This window comes from Ophidiomyces ophidiicola (assembly GCF_022830035.1).
Source record: "Ophidiomyces ophidiicola strain CBS 122913 chromosome Unknown scaffold_6, whole genome shotgun sequence".
Lineage (NCBI taxonomy): Eukaryota > Fungi > Ascomycota > Eurotiomycetes > Onygenales > Onygenaceae > Ophidiomyces > Ophidiomyces ophidiicola.
In genome coordinates this window covers 447,558-462,951 of record NW_026054646.1, presented here as the reverse complement: position 1 = coordinate 462,951, position 15,394 = coordinate 447,558, and the positions used below count along the sequence as shown (strand labels likewise).

Here is a 15,394-nt window from a genome sequence, read left to right as displayed (position 1 = left end):
GGCAGTCGAAGAAGACGGCCGAAGGGGGAATTCGTGGGCTTGCGGGGCGAACAAATAAGCACAGTGTTAGGAGACTCGACGATGCATGTACTTGGCAGCCAGGATCAGGGAGCCTTGAGGGTCAGTAATCAGGAACAGCCGTGCATTGGGGTTAAAGGGCGGGCAGATATAACAGAGGAAGAAAAGCTGCCGAAGAATAGACAGCCGGAACAGTAGAAATGTGTGCAGGTTGCGAGTTGGATGATCCTCGCCCGCAGCCGTTAAGACGTGAAGCCGGAGAGCGACAGCGCAGGCAGCCGGAAACCGCGTTATCCTGTTTCCGGTACCGCCGTGACGGTCGTTTTATGCGGTAATACGGGTATCTTTGACGCCGAGACGCGTACGAAACGTCACTCATCGGATCATAACTGAACAGATCAGAGAGAAGTTTATTCCGGTAATGATGGAAGCAGCTGGGCGTCTCCTTCACGATTCTGAGCCCGGAAGCTGCCGTCTTCTTTCCATGCTAACACCTAGCAGCTTCGTGGAGCACCTGTCTTCGAAGTGATCAGCACGCAAAATATTCCTCAAAGAGTCAAATTAATATTCGGATGTAGTATGAGTACGGAGTATATGGCCGCTTTATCAAAATGCAGCTAGCTCATGGTTTCGATCTACCCCCACTACTACTAATACAGCCAGTATTGCCTAATCGATTGCATGGTATACTCTGCTGAGTATCCGACTCTCCCTCTGAGTGCGCCTGCCACGGGTAGGGTGGGTTTTTCCAGGCATAGGTGGCAATATGGCCTCTTCCTCTTCTGCCTTTTCTTCCTGTCTTTGGCTTCAGTGTCCTGGTGACCACACTTTTTGACCCATCCATGAGCATCTACATTGACAGCCAGGCTGTTAGTTAGATTCTCAGTGTGCACGACAAGGCTGGAAAAAATCGAAACAGCCACAGGATCAACCCAAAGACAATACGCTAAAGGGGTGGTATACTGGGAGTTACAAGGCAATTGCAAGAACGAAGCATGGAGATATGCAACTTGACGGGGTTGAATATCTGCTGGAGGAGTTCCCTCCGAAATTTGAGTTTGTCAAACTCCTTTGCTGAACTATCTGGGATATACCCCTTCCTCGTGGGGAACAGGGGCTGATAGTCGGGGCCCCGCAAGGCCCGAAACATCTATATGATCTTATCTTCAAGGCGTACGGTGATGCAATATCGGCAATGAGAACATAATAGATAATCCGCTGAAATAGGCTGCAGGATAGTCTTCCATCAGACACCATCATTGCTCGCTGATGGAAAGGAGACTTTGATACCTTTGATGAGCGGTTATATATTTGATAGTTAAGCTTTTGTATGTATTATGATGTTAGGAAAAGCGGTGGGATTTGCGGGCCAACCGGATCCAGAACTTGCAAAACATCCCAGGGACACAAGGCAACAAATGGTGATCAACTGGTGGCCTCGCCATTAATTGAAAAATTTTAGCAATTAATATATATCATCTATATGCAGTCATGTCCAGATCTAATCGTGATTGTATCGTTAATACCCATAAGAAAACGTTAACTTCTCGTCTCCTCGTCTAACCTTGATAGACTCCGCATCCATACCCAGAAGGCCCATACCAACATAATATCTCACGTATTTGTCCCAGAGGCTTCCCCCAACAATCACCAGAGGTGGTGCCCTTTCGCCCCAGCTTTGCTTCCTGCCCATTCCCGAAGATTGCTCATCCGCAATATCGGCCTCGGACCATCCAAGTAGATATCGTTTCCGTGCTCCGTTGATCAGTCCAAGCACACCTCTGAGCCCAGCGAACCCAAGAAGGCTCAAGAGAATAATCACAAAGGTGATCAGGAACGGGATCCGGAATCCATCTTCTTGGTACTTGGGGGCAAATATCTGAGTGGCAAACACTCCGGCCAGATTTCCATAACCATTGATGCCAAGGACGATCGCTCGTTTTCCGGGGTCGGGGATATTCCCCGCATACCACGCGACGGTGAGGGGACTTGGGATGAAGCAGCCGCTCAAAAGCAGACACATGCAGAAATAAAGCATTGTAGTTCCGGTAGGGCCCGAGGGCGGGGAGAGTAAAAGAGTGAGAGCAAGTCCAGCCATAATGACGCCGAGGCTGACCAGTATAGGTCGAAAGCGGTTGTGTGACCTATCACTCCAATGCATGAAGAGATAGAGAGTTATCGACGCTAGAAGAAACGGAGGTACTGTAAGGAGGTTGCTGTGTACCGGAGACGAGAGCCCCATCGAGGATAGAACTATCGGGAGGAAGATAGAAAAGCCTGTACTCGGAATTGCAGACGCTATGTTTAGGATGAGGATAGGGAGAATCATCGGTAGAAACAAGATGGTCGAGAGCATCTCCGACTTAGATAACCCAGCATCTGTGGTGAATGCATCACTGCCAGCAACGATAGCCCTGTTCTCGGTCATTGTCTGCTCGTCTTCCAGTAATCTGCGAGACTGCTCTGCGTCTTCTTCAAGGAATTCCTCTTCCGTGCCGATGTCCGTAGTCGATGCCGTTTCCGATCGATGCTGATTAGCCACTTCGCGATCAGCAGCAACACGCACCTGGGCACATTTTCTCTCTTCCGGACTTAAGAACCACGCAGTGCCGGCGCTCTTCGGCAGCCAGAGAAAGCCAACAAGGGCAATCACAATTGTCAAAAGCCCTTCGACTAGGAAGAGGACTTGCCAAGGTTTCCACGACCTATGAGAGTCCAGTCGTTTTGCTGCATCGTCGTCGTCAGACGGAAACCGGGAGAACACAACGAAGGCACAAAGACCTCCAAGGGCACCAGCCACACCATACGACCCGTAAAATAGGCCTAGACGCCGCCCAAACTCATATCGCGTGTAAAAAAGCGACAGATATGACACAGCTGTGGGATAGAAGCCCGCTGGAAATATCTCCGTTGTTAGTATATGAAACGACTGCGAGCCAGGAAACCCCTGAAGGGGTGGGCATTAATTCATGCATCATCACAGCAAGGTTCCCAACGATTCTCCAACGGGAGATTTTTGACGGGGAACCTGTAGCTGAGAGAGCCGGGAAGAGGCCCTCACCTTCTAATGTCCCCAAGACAATTCGAATAAGAATCAGCTGCCACCGCCGCCTCACCCAGATGTGCAGCAAAGTGCACACCCCCCACAGGCTCATCACAGTCGGCACCCATATGCTCATTCCAAACTTCCGCCCAGCCGCCGCACCGACCGGCTGCAGCGCAACGAAGAAGACGAAGAACCACGCCATCGCATCGTTCAGATCGCCCTTCTGCAGTCCTGCATCGCGGGTAAAATTGGCGGTCTCGGCATTGCCGATGTTGGACCTGTCCAGCGAGTTTACCAGAAACAACAGCGACAGAAACGGAAGGAGAATGAAGTCTATCTTCCGGACCGTGCCACGGGCGAGCTCGTCACCTGTGGCGGCTGCCATACCGGTCTGTGCATGAAGGAGTCGTCAGAGCGCCGAAGGAGTTCGTTGGAGACCTTGCGTGGTGCTGGGCAGGTTGGGGTTGAAACGGAGCCAGTCCTATTTAGGCTAGTCACCAGGGAGCGGGAGGTGACTAAGCAGCCCGGCATCTCAAAATAAGGTTAGCCAATCAGATATCCTGTCACATACGCTAGTCCAAGAGTGGAAATTTAAAAACAAACAACGCGGGCTGTCGCCAAAGCTGCAGAACAGCATCAGCAAACCGCACAGCATCCAAGCGACCAAGACGAGCAACAGCGGGTAGTGCATATCGTAGGTGTAGCAGCATGTCCTTTTGCAACCTTGGTTTGTCGCCAACCCAGCTACCCCAACAGCTCCACCAGGGAGCGGTGAGATTAAGAGGATCGCAAGGGTGGCTACGATGGAAAACTAAATTATTATTATTAACGCTGGGGTCGCTGCCTGTCTGTGCCGTGTTGTTTGATTATGTCGGCCGTTTCCGTAGTTAGTTGACTAGATCTCGCTGTCAACGCCGTTCCTCCTGTAGAATCGTAGTTCATCATTATTTGCCCCTCTCCAGACTCCCACCACCACAGGCCAGACAGCGGCATTGGCACCACAGCTGCGTCCGAAATAAACTCAACGGCAGCGGGCCGGTCACATTTATTGCCAGGAAATTCCCCAGCTGGTGGGCAGGTTGGCGGCGTCTCGTGGCATCCGATTGGAGGCGCGCAGCCGTTAGCGTTTTCTGCCAGACTGATAGCAACGGTCTCGTCCACTGAAAACGCTCTGGCAACACCCAGCGTTTGTTTACGGGAGGATCCTGGACGGCCTGACGCTGCCGTGCCCGCACCGGCCCAGTGAGGACTCGAGAATTTTTCATCCTTGCCCCGGCTGGGTATCGCTCGTTGTGCCAGTGCCACTTCGGAGAACACGCCCTTGCTGCAGAATAATCGCTTCAATTCGCTCAGCGCCGCCCCCCGTTGATCCTCGATCGCACGTCTCCCTTATTATTTTATTATTTTCTCGCTATTCTCCCCGCTTCTTTGTTGTGCTCCGTCTCCCGCGCTTTCACCTCTCGACACGGAGCTCGACTCGCTGCCTTTTTCTGGCGCCGTTACACTGGGGTTGGTCTCGCCCGTTGTGCATCCTCGACTAGAGCCAGCCTTCTCTTTGATTGCAAATTCTACTGCCTATCTCCCGTGCTACCAGTCGCTCTAATACGCTGCTGCGCATCGCCAAAGCCCAAAGTGCCACGCGAGGCCCAACTGATTGTCCAGCTAGCTTATGTCTCTCTAATCATGAAGCAACGCCTGCCAAGACGGACAAATCGAGCTATACCAGACCGTTCGTTTTAACTACTGTGGACGTAGCGTGGTGGGAAAGAATCTTCTCCTTCTGTTAGAAAAATCTTCTGTCGAGGGCCCGTTCCTCCCACAAGATGGACGGCCCGCCTCCTCCACCGCCGCCGCCTCATGGTGCGAACCCCAGGACGACGGCAGACGGCGGGGCAGACGATGGGCAATATCGAAAAGCGTCAGACTTGCCGGAGGGGCCTTATGACATTTTTATTATTCCTCCTCATTCCTCGGGTTCCGGTTTCTTGTATCTCCCTTCCTTGCAATGCCACCGAAACAGCTTTCTAGCCGGTGTTGCGGCGACCTTGCTGGGTGTCGTTCTATACATAAACGTCTTGCCGGTTTTGAAAAACTGGTTTGCGACAGTGGTGCAGAGCGGGGGAATGGGCGTTTTAATGCTGGTTATCGGTGTGGGCGTCGTTTGTTGGACCGTCGGAAGGACACAGATAGAGGGCGTGCCGGCCAGTGGTAGCGGTAGCCCTCCGCGACCTCGCAATCGCGACAGACACGGCTCGCCGGGCGCAGGCGGAGGTGGAGGTCCACGAGGACCACCTCCTGGATCACCTCCAGGCGGTGGCCCTCCGCCTGACGGCCCCAATCCATCTGCAGGAGGTCACCAGTACCAGAATTTCGGTGGTCAATACTCTGGTGGGGGATTTGGCGGCCCGTCACCTGGCGCAGGCCCTCGGTATCCAGGAGGAGGAAGCCAGTACCAGGGTGGCCAATTTCCTGGCGGCCACCAGTATTATGCGGACAATCCATTTCCTGGCGCCAACACATCGTCATCGCCGCCTCCTCGATCTTCTTACCACCAGCCACCACCACGACCCCAACCTCCTCCTACCCCCCCTCAAGCAGATCGACCGAGAGAAGCTCCTAAACCTCATCGCGTTCCTACCCCGGAATCGCCTCCACAACCTGCCCCGCCGCCGAAAACAGCACCAAAGCCCGAACCAGAACCGGCAAAACCTGAACCAAAAAGCGAACCAGCACCTGAACCCAAACCTCCAACACCACCAGAAGCCAAGCCAGCGCCCAAACCTGCACCGAAGCCTGAGCCTGAGCCTAAATCCGAGCCTATGCCGCAACCCAAGAAAGAACCCAAACTGGACCCAAAAATGGCGCCTAAATCAGACAGCAAGCAGGCACGGGAGAAACAAAAGGCTGATTGGGAAAAGGCAAGGGAAGACATGAGAAGAAAAGAGGAGGTTCGTAGAAAGATGGAAGAGTTCCGTAAGAAACGCGCCGACGAGGAGAGACGTAAGCAAGAAGAGCAAGAGAGAATCGCGCAAGAAGAGCAGCAGAAACGCGACAGAGAAGTGCGCGAGAAAGAATATAGCGAGTGGAAGGAAAAGAGAGCGAAAGAACGCGCTGAGAAAGAAGCAGCCGACAAGGAGGCGGCAGAGAAAGCTGCAAAGGACAAGGCGCGTCAGGAGGCGGCAGCCCGGTTCGCGGCGGCTCGTGAGGCAGCGATAGCAAAACGGGCCGCAGAAAAAGCAGCTGCAGAAAAGGCCGGAAAAGCTCCATCAGTGTTGTCCGCTAGGACTGAACCGAAGCCATCTTCTCCTCAAAAGCCTTCCTCACCCCAGAAAACCGCGTTTTCTAGCGCAAGAACTACGGTAAACAACGACGACGCGTATTCTTTTCGTCCATACGATCGTCCGAAGCCCGGGACGCCAAAGAAGTCGTGTGCATCTTCAGTGTTTTCCGATGCTTCACGGACGACCGCGCGAACGACGCCGCCACCATCTCGACGGGGTCCATACATCACCAAAAATCCTGACAAGGTCGTCATCCACGGTGTGTATTCGTTTAACAATGCCTTTATGAAAACCCCTGTGGCGCAGTTGGTGTCCGGCCGCGGCGTCGTCACGGATGGTCTGGTTCTGCGTATTACAACGGAAGGCATGTTCGTCGACGACGACGTGCGCGGCGTCGCCCAGCGCGAATGGGACATCAAGGCCTGGACAATGAAACTGGTAGAAGTCTGGTGTCCCTTGATGGGAGCAAGTCCACCGCCCAACACGCGCTCGAGCGCGCCCACGCTCAACCCCTTTCGCATAGTGGCTCAGGCGTCGAAGGCGATCAGCAGCGAAGATTCAGACGCGTATCTAGCTTCCTTGCTCAAAAGCTGCAAGAACGAATGTCGCCTTGAGGCGAGTCGCAGCGGGCAGAGTGCTGATGGTGAGAGCACGCGAGGTCTTCATGTGGTTCGGGCGAGTCTTCGAGATCAGGAAGGGAAGAAGTATGTGTTTGTGGTGCCGGAGACTGAGGCCTGGAAAGTTGCTGTTGGTTTGCAGCGGTTGCGTAAAGGAAGCCAGGTTCGTGCTCTGGGGATCTGCGGGCTGCCTCTGAGCGAGACACACTCGATCATATCTGGCTTGGGATATTGAAGAAAGAACAAGAAAAAAAAGAGAATTTTTGAAAAAAAGGAGGGAGCAAGAGTGTGTGAGAGTGGCTGAAGAAGAACTGTGATTTGTTTTTCACACAATCATAAAGCAATATCGTTGCATGAGTTTTGCACACTCCCATTCACTACATCCCCTCGGCGTATCTCCCCATGGTTCTTTGACTTTTGTTTTCTCCTGCCTGTACTTGAGCGGTTTCAGTGCTAACTACTACCCCCCCTGATTTGTGTTTTCTGCATCATTAGCGCTGGAGTTCAGGGTCAGTATGCATTCCTTCTGTTAAAAGAATACTTCTGACCATGATGGCTGGAAATCCTGTTGAGCTTTATGATTGATGAACAAAGAAGTTTCTGTATTCAAAAACTTGCTACCTGTGATTACCCCCCCTAGTGTGTGCCTAATTTTTCCCATACTTGTTTCTCTGTGCTATTATGTATTTGTTCTTGGTTTCTTGATCATCGAAATGGCATCAGTTGTATAGTAATTCAACCCCTGAAATAGTTGTCAGTTCGAGTGGTTCCAGCTATGTCGGCGCTTCTGCCGTGTCGTCAGTAAGAATACGCTGCCATCCATGTCCTCTATATCTGTACCATTGCGTAGACATTCTACCTAGCCAACGAGCAAGAGTTACCTCTTATAGCACCTTCTACGGCCCGTCTCCGCCTTCCAGTCAAGGACCAAAGGAGGCCAGCACGGAAGGAGAGCCCGGCAATACACCTAAATACTGTATATAGTAGCAACGAGGGACAAGGCCACGAACCAGGCGTGTTGCACTTGCATTTCTTCATCTATCTAGAGGGTATATAGCTCCTTCCGAATGAACAGAAAAGAGGGTATAAATTCTCAAAACAAACCCCCATTCCTTCTGCTTCTTCTTCTTCTTCTTCTTCTTCTTCTTCTTCTCATCATCCATCATAAGCCTAAAGGCTTTAGACGAATTTAATAGGTTCTAATAGAAAACAAAGGGAGAAACATCGAGTTCTAGATAGGTGCTGGGCAAGGGTTAAGTGTCAAGATCTATACACTACAAGGCTATCATGCTAACATACGCCCACAGATAGGAAGACAGAACAAGGGTATATGTGAATAGGGTGTTGTATGAAGAGTCAGATAAGAGGTGCTCGCAAGGCAGATGCTTCCAAACACCCACAGAAAGGGGCGAAGTGGAAGCAATAAGCTTGGTCGCTGAATATCATCACTCTCTTCAGCAGAAGCGATGGCGAGCCGACTCTTAATAGCCCACAAAGCCCACAGCCCACAGCCCACAAAGCCCACAGAGCCCACAGAAAGGTATGTGAAACCCACATACTCAATAGTCCCACGCCAATGATAGAAACCTTGTTACGATATGAGGCTATATGCCGATGATTAGAACAACAGATTTTCTAGAGGCCATGTTTGTCAGGCTATCTATAAGTTAGTCAGGCTCTCATGCGGTGGGGCTTGGGGGCTCCCGACTTGCCTCGGGAGTCACTTCTGCCGGTATGGACCCGGCTTACAGAGAGGCTGACCTCTCTGTAGTTAGATATCTAGTTCCACTCACGGCAGGCCGAGCAAACAACAAGCAGGGGAGGAAAGAGGGGGGGGGTGTGGCTTACCTTACTGCATGGGGAGAGAAAGAGAGAGAGGGAGGCGGAAGTGGGCGAAAGTGGTTTATATACTCTATAGTTCGTGAGCTAAGTTGGCAGCAGTGCTGAGTCACTGAGTAGTTAACTATGAATGACGACGAGACAAAAGTTTCCTGCTTTTTCGTCCTTCGTTTCCATTTTTTGTGTCTTCAAGCTGGCAGGCTCTCATCACAACCTCCTTGCCTGGCGTGTTCGAAAGCTTCGCGGCTATTTGGCTGCCGGCTGGCAGCCTGCCGTGCAACTAACTAGTTTAGTTACAGTTTGCCCAGAGCCATGCGGAATGGTGCTGCCTGCGCCCGCCGATTCGTGACGCCAAACTGGCGCCAGGCCCGGGCTGTGTCGGCCGGGCGCCTGTTGGCAATAATTCGGCTGCCTGACAAGCTCTTCGGCGTCGTCAGCACCGTGCAGAAGAACCATCGCCGGAGCACAGCGTGGCCTGCGCTCAAGTCTGGTACCGGACCCCGTCCACGGTGGGATTGGCTCGTATTGTGCATTCTAACCGCCTAGCAGTTCGTCTAGCCCGTCCTCGACATCAAACGCCGGTGGCTGACGCGCTGTGCATATTGCGTTGGTTGTGGATTCGAGCGCATCGTGAGATATTGGCCCTCGACAGGCATCACCGTCTACGCGGTCTATAAGTATGGCCCGCCTGCTCTCTCCCATTTGCCCTGAGCATCATCATCATCGTCATCCTGCACTTCCTCGAGATCTGCTCTCTTTCGTTCCTTGCCCGTCATGTCTCTCTCGCCTTTAACATGGCAGATCCTATTCATGCTTATCTTCCGGCGCCCGTTGCTGACTGATCGCGACAGCGAGCCCAATCAACCGGGCACCAACGACGACCTCTCATCCGAGAAGCAGACGGAGTACAGCAAATATGGCTCCATTGGCAAACCAAAGCCGGATTAAATACACGCCGGTGCAATCCGAAGACAACGGAGTCTTGGATGGCCGCCCTCCTTCGCCATCCAACTCCGCGACGACATCGAACGGCGAAGTGATATACACGCCGTCTGTGTCCGACAGCCATAGTGTCACCAAGAAGGAGGCAGTGGCGGAGGAGGATTATGCTTCGGAGAGCGATGTCCTCCTAGACTCTCCTCCACCTGAATATCAGGACGTCGTCGGGGCGTCAGGCACTCCGGTCGAGGTGAAAAAGGGGGAGGAGAATCCTCCCGGTGCTGCGAACGACGATGCCGAGGCGGGATGCCGAAAGGCTCGCAGGCGCGGTTGCTGTGGGAGGATTCGAGAGCGCCCGCGCCACTGTCGATCAGCGAAGAAGAGAATCTGTTTTATCATTTTCAAGGTTTTCTTCGTGCTGGCTCTAGTTGGGCTTGTGGTGCAGCTTGTGTGCCAAAACAAGAAGAAGGTGAGTTTCACCGGGTCTGATTCTCTTTGTCTACTTCTGCAGAACTGACAAGTCACAGCAACATCATCAGCATCACAATGACCATCTTGGACAAGACAGCTCTACCAATAATAGAGAAATTGTGATTCACAAGTCGTCTGATGGCATCTGGGGCCGATACCCACTGTATGACTTGCTTTCTCTGAGCACTAGATCCGGCTCCATTGCCGTAGAAGTCATTCCGCAGCCCGCAGACCCCAACGACCCGGCCAAGCCCGCCAAACTGATCCTCAACACCCGGTCCGGAAGCATTTCGGTGCACTTTCGCACGCCCGGCAGCGACAGCTGGCATGGCAAGCACCATGGCGGCTTCAGGGGCACCTTCAAGCATGAATTTGAGCGGTTCAAAAAGGAGATGAAATCCGCATGGCGCGAAATCCAACACATGCTCGAACACTCCCTCGATACTAGAAGCGAGGGAGAAGAAGACAGTACAACTTCTACTGCTGCCGCTACACCCATCCCCGCGCGGCCATACGAGATCGAAATCCACACCCGCAGCGGCAAGATCACCGCCAACGTCGCCTTCTCCTCGAGCGTGCACCTGTCCGCGCACAGCGGCAGCATCGACGCGCGGCTCACGCCGCTCGTCTTTCGCGACCTGCCCACCACCACCGCCAACATCTCCATCGCCACCACCACGCGCTCCGGCAGCACACACCTCATGCTCGCCGAGCCGCTGATTTCCGGGACTGCCGCCAGAACTGCGGAAGTAGCAGTCGCGGAGGCGGTGCACGCGGCACACGGCTCGGGCTCGGTGCGCGTGTCGTACCCGCGGTCGTGGGCGGGGCGCGTGCGAGCGCGCAGCGGCAGCGGCGCGGTGCGGGTCGGCGGTGCAGACGTGTTTGTGAGTGCTACCGGGCGGCGCGAGGCCGAGGGCGTGAAGAAGGTGAATGAGCGGCAGTCGGCGCGGAGCCGGTGGTGGGGGAGCGAGGGCATGGATGTCGAGGTGAGTGGGAGGACCAGCGGGGATGTGGAGTTTTGGGTGCGCGAGGAGTGGGAGTGAGGCAGTGTAAGTGAGTGAGTGAGTGAGTGATGGGATGGGATGGAATGGAATAATGTGTGTTTTGTTTCTTGTTTTAGGATTTCTTTGTATATGTTTGGAATTCAAATGCCTGTCTTTTCTTGGGTATATGCAAATAGTTAGCTATAGGCTAAAACCTCTTCTCTCCCCAATATAAGTGGACTATTGAAGGATCGCGCGTACCTTGCATACAAATGTCTCGGCCAGTGGGTAGCTATCTTAAAAGAGCTCCAGAATTGCTAGACACGGCCTATAACAAAAGAAAGTACGGCCAAGATATCAAACAGCCCGTCCCAAGAAGGGCTGTGCGCGTGTGCGCAAAGCCCGCGCAAGATGGCGCGGAGCCCAACTAGAACAGGTAGATAAATACAGGAGAATTCTTCGGTAAGGGGTGAAAAAAATTGAATGGTGAATTTCGATTTCTATTTCGACCAAAGTTTTGCTAGAACTATGTAACTATGTTTCTTTTTTTTCTGGCTTTTCTCCATGGCTAAGGGGAAATTGAGTGGCTGGATATAGCACATTGGACTGGTGTAGGTTATTGTCATATCATTCTCAGTAAAAAGTCATTCTGCCGAGGGGTCCAAAGTCCAAAAGAGAAGAAGGAAAAGAAAACGCACACAAATGATACAAATCGAAAAAGACCAGAAAGGAGAGAAAAGAGCCTGAAAAAAATAGGGAAAAAAAGAAGAGAAAGGAAAAGACAATATCAAGGTGAAACAGACGCAATGATGGTATGAAAAGTCTTGCTTGTTCTATCTTTCATGTGCTATGCATTTTCTGTATGCGATCATTTTCAACGTGGACCAAGCCAGCCCCCGAAAAAGGAAGGGGGCCGGAGGTCAAACAAAATTGCTTGATATTTCAAATGCAATGCCGCGGGAGTAATAGAGAGCAGGAAAAAAAATGCCAGGCCCATTCAAGCACCCAAAAAATTAAAGATGAAAGCAGCCGCGGGAAAATGGGTGGCGGTGGTGGGAAGAGTGTGTATGTAGGGGGAAGAGGGCAGTTGGGTATTTACTGCAGTGAGGAGTGGGGGGTAGATATGAAAGGAAAAAGAGACAAAGAGAAAAAAAGAGGAGCAAAAGAAAAAGTACAGGAAGGAGAAAATTGTCAGAAGGTAGGTTATCATGTTTCTCTTTTCTCTCTCTTTCTTGCCATGGGGGAGAAACCCATCTTTTGGTCCCTCTGGCTCTCCAAAAAGAAAAAAAAAAGAAGACCAAAAGTAATGAGAAAAAAGCAAACCAGGAGTTCGCTGATCACCATCTGTGGGCATGTTCAAAGGGGTTATGGCCGCCTCGTGCGAACCCGCCACCGCCGCCATTCATCATGTTGAACAGGATGTTTGGATCGATGTGCACGTTCTGGCCACCACCCATACCCCCCATGCCACCCATGCCGCCCATGTGGCCAAACCCACCCTGGGCGAAGATGTCATTAGGGTCCATGAGGTCTTCACCATTATCATAGCCCGCTCGTTTCCTGTGAAAAAAAAAAAAAAAAGCTTGATTAGCACCTTATAACACGCACACATGGGACCGAAACATACTGTGGATCACTCAAAACCTCATATGCCTCCCCAATCTCCTTGAACAGCTCATCACCCTTGTCCCCATCGCGGTTCTTGTCCGGATGGTGCTGGATGGCCAGTTTGCGATAGGCCTTCTTGATCTCCTGCTCCGTCGCGGTCTTGTCGACGCCAAGGATCTTATAGTAGTCTTTGCGCTGGCTCTTCTTGAGCTCCCACTCGGCGTTGCGGATTTCCTCCTGGATGCCCTTCTCGCCAGGGCTGCTCTCCGCGATGCTCTTCAGCTCGTTGACCGCTTTTTCCCAGTCACCCGTGCCGCCGTAGGCTTTAGCGCGGACGCGCTTCGCTTTGGAGTAGGCGGGATCGAGGGCGAGCGCCTTGGTGCAGTCTTCGATGGCCTTTTCATATTCATTAAGATTAACATGTGCTTGGGCGCGGTTCTGTAGGAGCTTGGAATTGATATCTTTGTTGCTTGGGTCGATCTCGAGACCGGCCGTGTATAAACTGATCGCCTCTCGGTACCGCTTAGCTTTAAACGCTGTATTTCCCTGCTCCTTGGTCCGCAGCAGCTTCTGCACCATGCGCAGGTATTTCACCGTCTGCGTCGAGTCCGGGTCCAGACTCAGCGCGCGTTTGAAATGTTTGATGGCCTGCTCATTATCGCCCTGGAGATAGAACAAGCGGCCGCGCAGCAGCAGCGCATCGGGGTCTTGGTTGTTGTCCCGCAGCAAGGACATGGCAAGGTTCTGCGCATCTCCCAGCGAATTCACGTTGCCCATTTTCAAGTACGCCTCGATTCGCATGAGGAGCCATTTCCGAGGCTGTGTCATGCCCGCGCCTAATCCTTTGACGGCCTGGTCCAGCGAGTAGAGCACCATGGAACCACCACCCTTGTCCTGCTTCAACATCTCTTCGGCCTGCGTAACTAAGCGCAGCATAGTTTGTGCAGGGGCCTTGTCTTTTGCAGAGGCAGAGGGTTTGATTTCCGCATAGATGTTCACAGCCTCGGCGGGCCGGCCCAGAGCTGTGTATATGCGTGCTAACCGGTGCATGATCTTAGGGTTTGCGGGCTCCAGCTCATCGGCACGCTTACAGTCCTCCAGCGCTTCATGGTACCTATTGGCAGAGATGTAGGCAGCGGCACGATTCGACAGGTAGGTGGATGATGTCGGCTGAGCCTCCACCGCTACACAGAGGGCGCACAAAAGTTAACATCGCCATTGACTTGCGCACAATCAATCACATATTGAGAAAAATGAAGACAAAGGGAAAAAAAAAAAAAAAATTTTTTTCTGGCAACAAAAAAAGACAAACCTTTGGTATACTCAAGAATTGCTCTCTGATACTCGCCGGCCTTGAAAAACTTGTTCCCAGCCAGCTTGCAGGCCTCCGCATCCACAGCAGGCGGCGTTACGATGTGCGGCGGCGGGGTCGGACTACGCTCCTCCGCGCTACGCTTAGAACGCACGCTGCTGGGCTCGGTGGTGTTGGAGGTAGCAGGCGAGTTCATGGTAGGCGTGGCAGCCGAGGCGGGCGAGGTCGGGGCGGTGGTGGTAGTGGTGGTAGCAGTGTCCGGCTGGTCGGGCAGGTCATCGAGGGAGCGGCGGGCGTCGTCGCGGGCGGCAGCCATGGCGGACAGGCGGCGCAGCTCGTCAGGCGGCAGGTTGAGCGGGTGGTCGTCGTAGGTGTAGCGCGAGGCGCGTTTGGAGCGGCGCTTGGGCGGGCTGGCGGCGGGCGCGGAGGCGGGCACGGGCGGCGGGCTGCGGGTGTCGCGCGAGCTCCAGGTGGACGACGACCGGAGGTGCGAGCGCGGCGGCGGTGGGTTGGCCGGCGGCGGACGGCGCGGCGAGGCGGGCTCAGGGCCGTCCGAGACGCTGCGCGGGGCGGCAGTGGCAGGCGTCTGGCGCTGGCTGTGGTGGCGGCGAGGAGGAGGAGGAGGAGGAGCAGTGCTAGGAGTGGTGGTGCTGGGCTCGGGGGCCGGTGGCCGCTCGTCGTGCGGGCTGCTCTTGGGCTTCTTCTTGTCGGGCGATCGAGGGGTTTTGAGGAATTTGGGGAACATGAGGAGAGGAGAAGAGGATGGGAAATCGACCGCGCGAAACTTTGTGGTTCCCGTGGTTGGGTCGGGGAGAAAAAAAACTCTGCGGGCTCACGGATGGTGCTGGGCGGGCGTCAGCATGGCGCGGTGGTGAGAGCGGGCAGTGCGAGGAGGGAGGGATGCAGTCTGTGAGTATGTGAGTATGCAGTCTGTGAGTATGTGAGTAGGCAGTTATATGAGTCTGCGAGTCTGCGAGTCTGTGTGTGCGGTTCTGCGGTCTCTGGCCTCGAATCGCGAGGCTGGTGCAATGGAAGCGGCCGTGCGATTCCACCGGCTTCTGCGCGTCGCTGCCAATCAACCCCAACCGCCCTGCAGCCCCTGCGCCCGTTGCCTCCCCGACAGACAGACAGACACTCTCGCTGCCAGACGCCAGACGGCAGACTCGTCGCCATCCGCCGTGCCACAACGCCCGCAACGGCCGGCTGCTGCCCGCCCCATCGCACACGTCGAGTCCGTTGCAACGGCTCGCCGCGCCGCCCGCCACCCGCACACTAACGCC

General features: G+C 53.7%; 4 protein-coding genes across 4 annotated transcripts; 2 read left to right on the top strand and 2 right to left on the bottom strand.

Annotated features, from left to right (window-relative positions):
* Positions 1-1,537: 1,537 nt before the first annotated feature.
* LOZ57_002308 (uncharacterized protein) lies at positions 1,538-3,449 on the bottom strand (the record flags this gene model as incomplete). Its single annotated transcript, XM_049251383.1, has 2 exons — positions 1,538-2,913; positions 3,080-3,449. 2 exons carry the CDS (start codon positions 3,447-3,449, stop codon positions 1,538-1,540), a joined length of 1,746 nt encoding a protein of 581 aa, XP_049109683.1.
* A 1,438-nt stretch (positions 3,450-4,887) lies between these two features.
* On the top strand, positions 4,888-7,197 carry LOZ57_002307 (uncharacterized protein; the record flags this gene model as incomplete). The annotated part of the gene is made up of 1 exon (XM_049251382.1): positions 4,888-7,197. One exon carries the CDS (start codon positions 4,888-4,890, stop codon positions 7,195-7,197), a length of 2,310 nt encoding a protein of 769 aa, XP_049109682.1.
* Positions 7,198-9,717: 2,520 nt separating this feature from the next.
* Positions 9,718-11,254, top strand: LOZ57_002306 (uncharacterized protein; the record flags this gene model as incomplete). The annotated part of the gene is made up of 2 exons (XM_049251381.1): positions 9,718-10,209; positions 10,268-11,254. The coding sequence occupies 2 exons, from the start codon at positions 9,718-9,720 to the stop codon at positions 11,252-11,254; spliced, it is 1,479 nt and encodes a 492-aa protein (XP_049109681.1).
* Positions 11,255-12,531: 1,277 nt separating this feature from the next.
* Positions 12,532-14,859, bottom strand: LOZ57_002305 (uncharacterized protein; the record flags this gene model as incomplete). The annotated part of the gene is made up of 3 exons (XM_049251380.1): positions 12,532-12,754; positions 12,822-13,986; positions 14,115-14,859. 3 exons carry the CDS (start codon positions 14,857-14,859, stop codon positions 12,532-12,534), a joined length of 2,133 nt encoding a protein of 710 aa, XP_049109680.1.
* Positions 14,860-15,394: the final 535 nt, after the last annotated feature.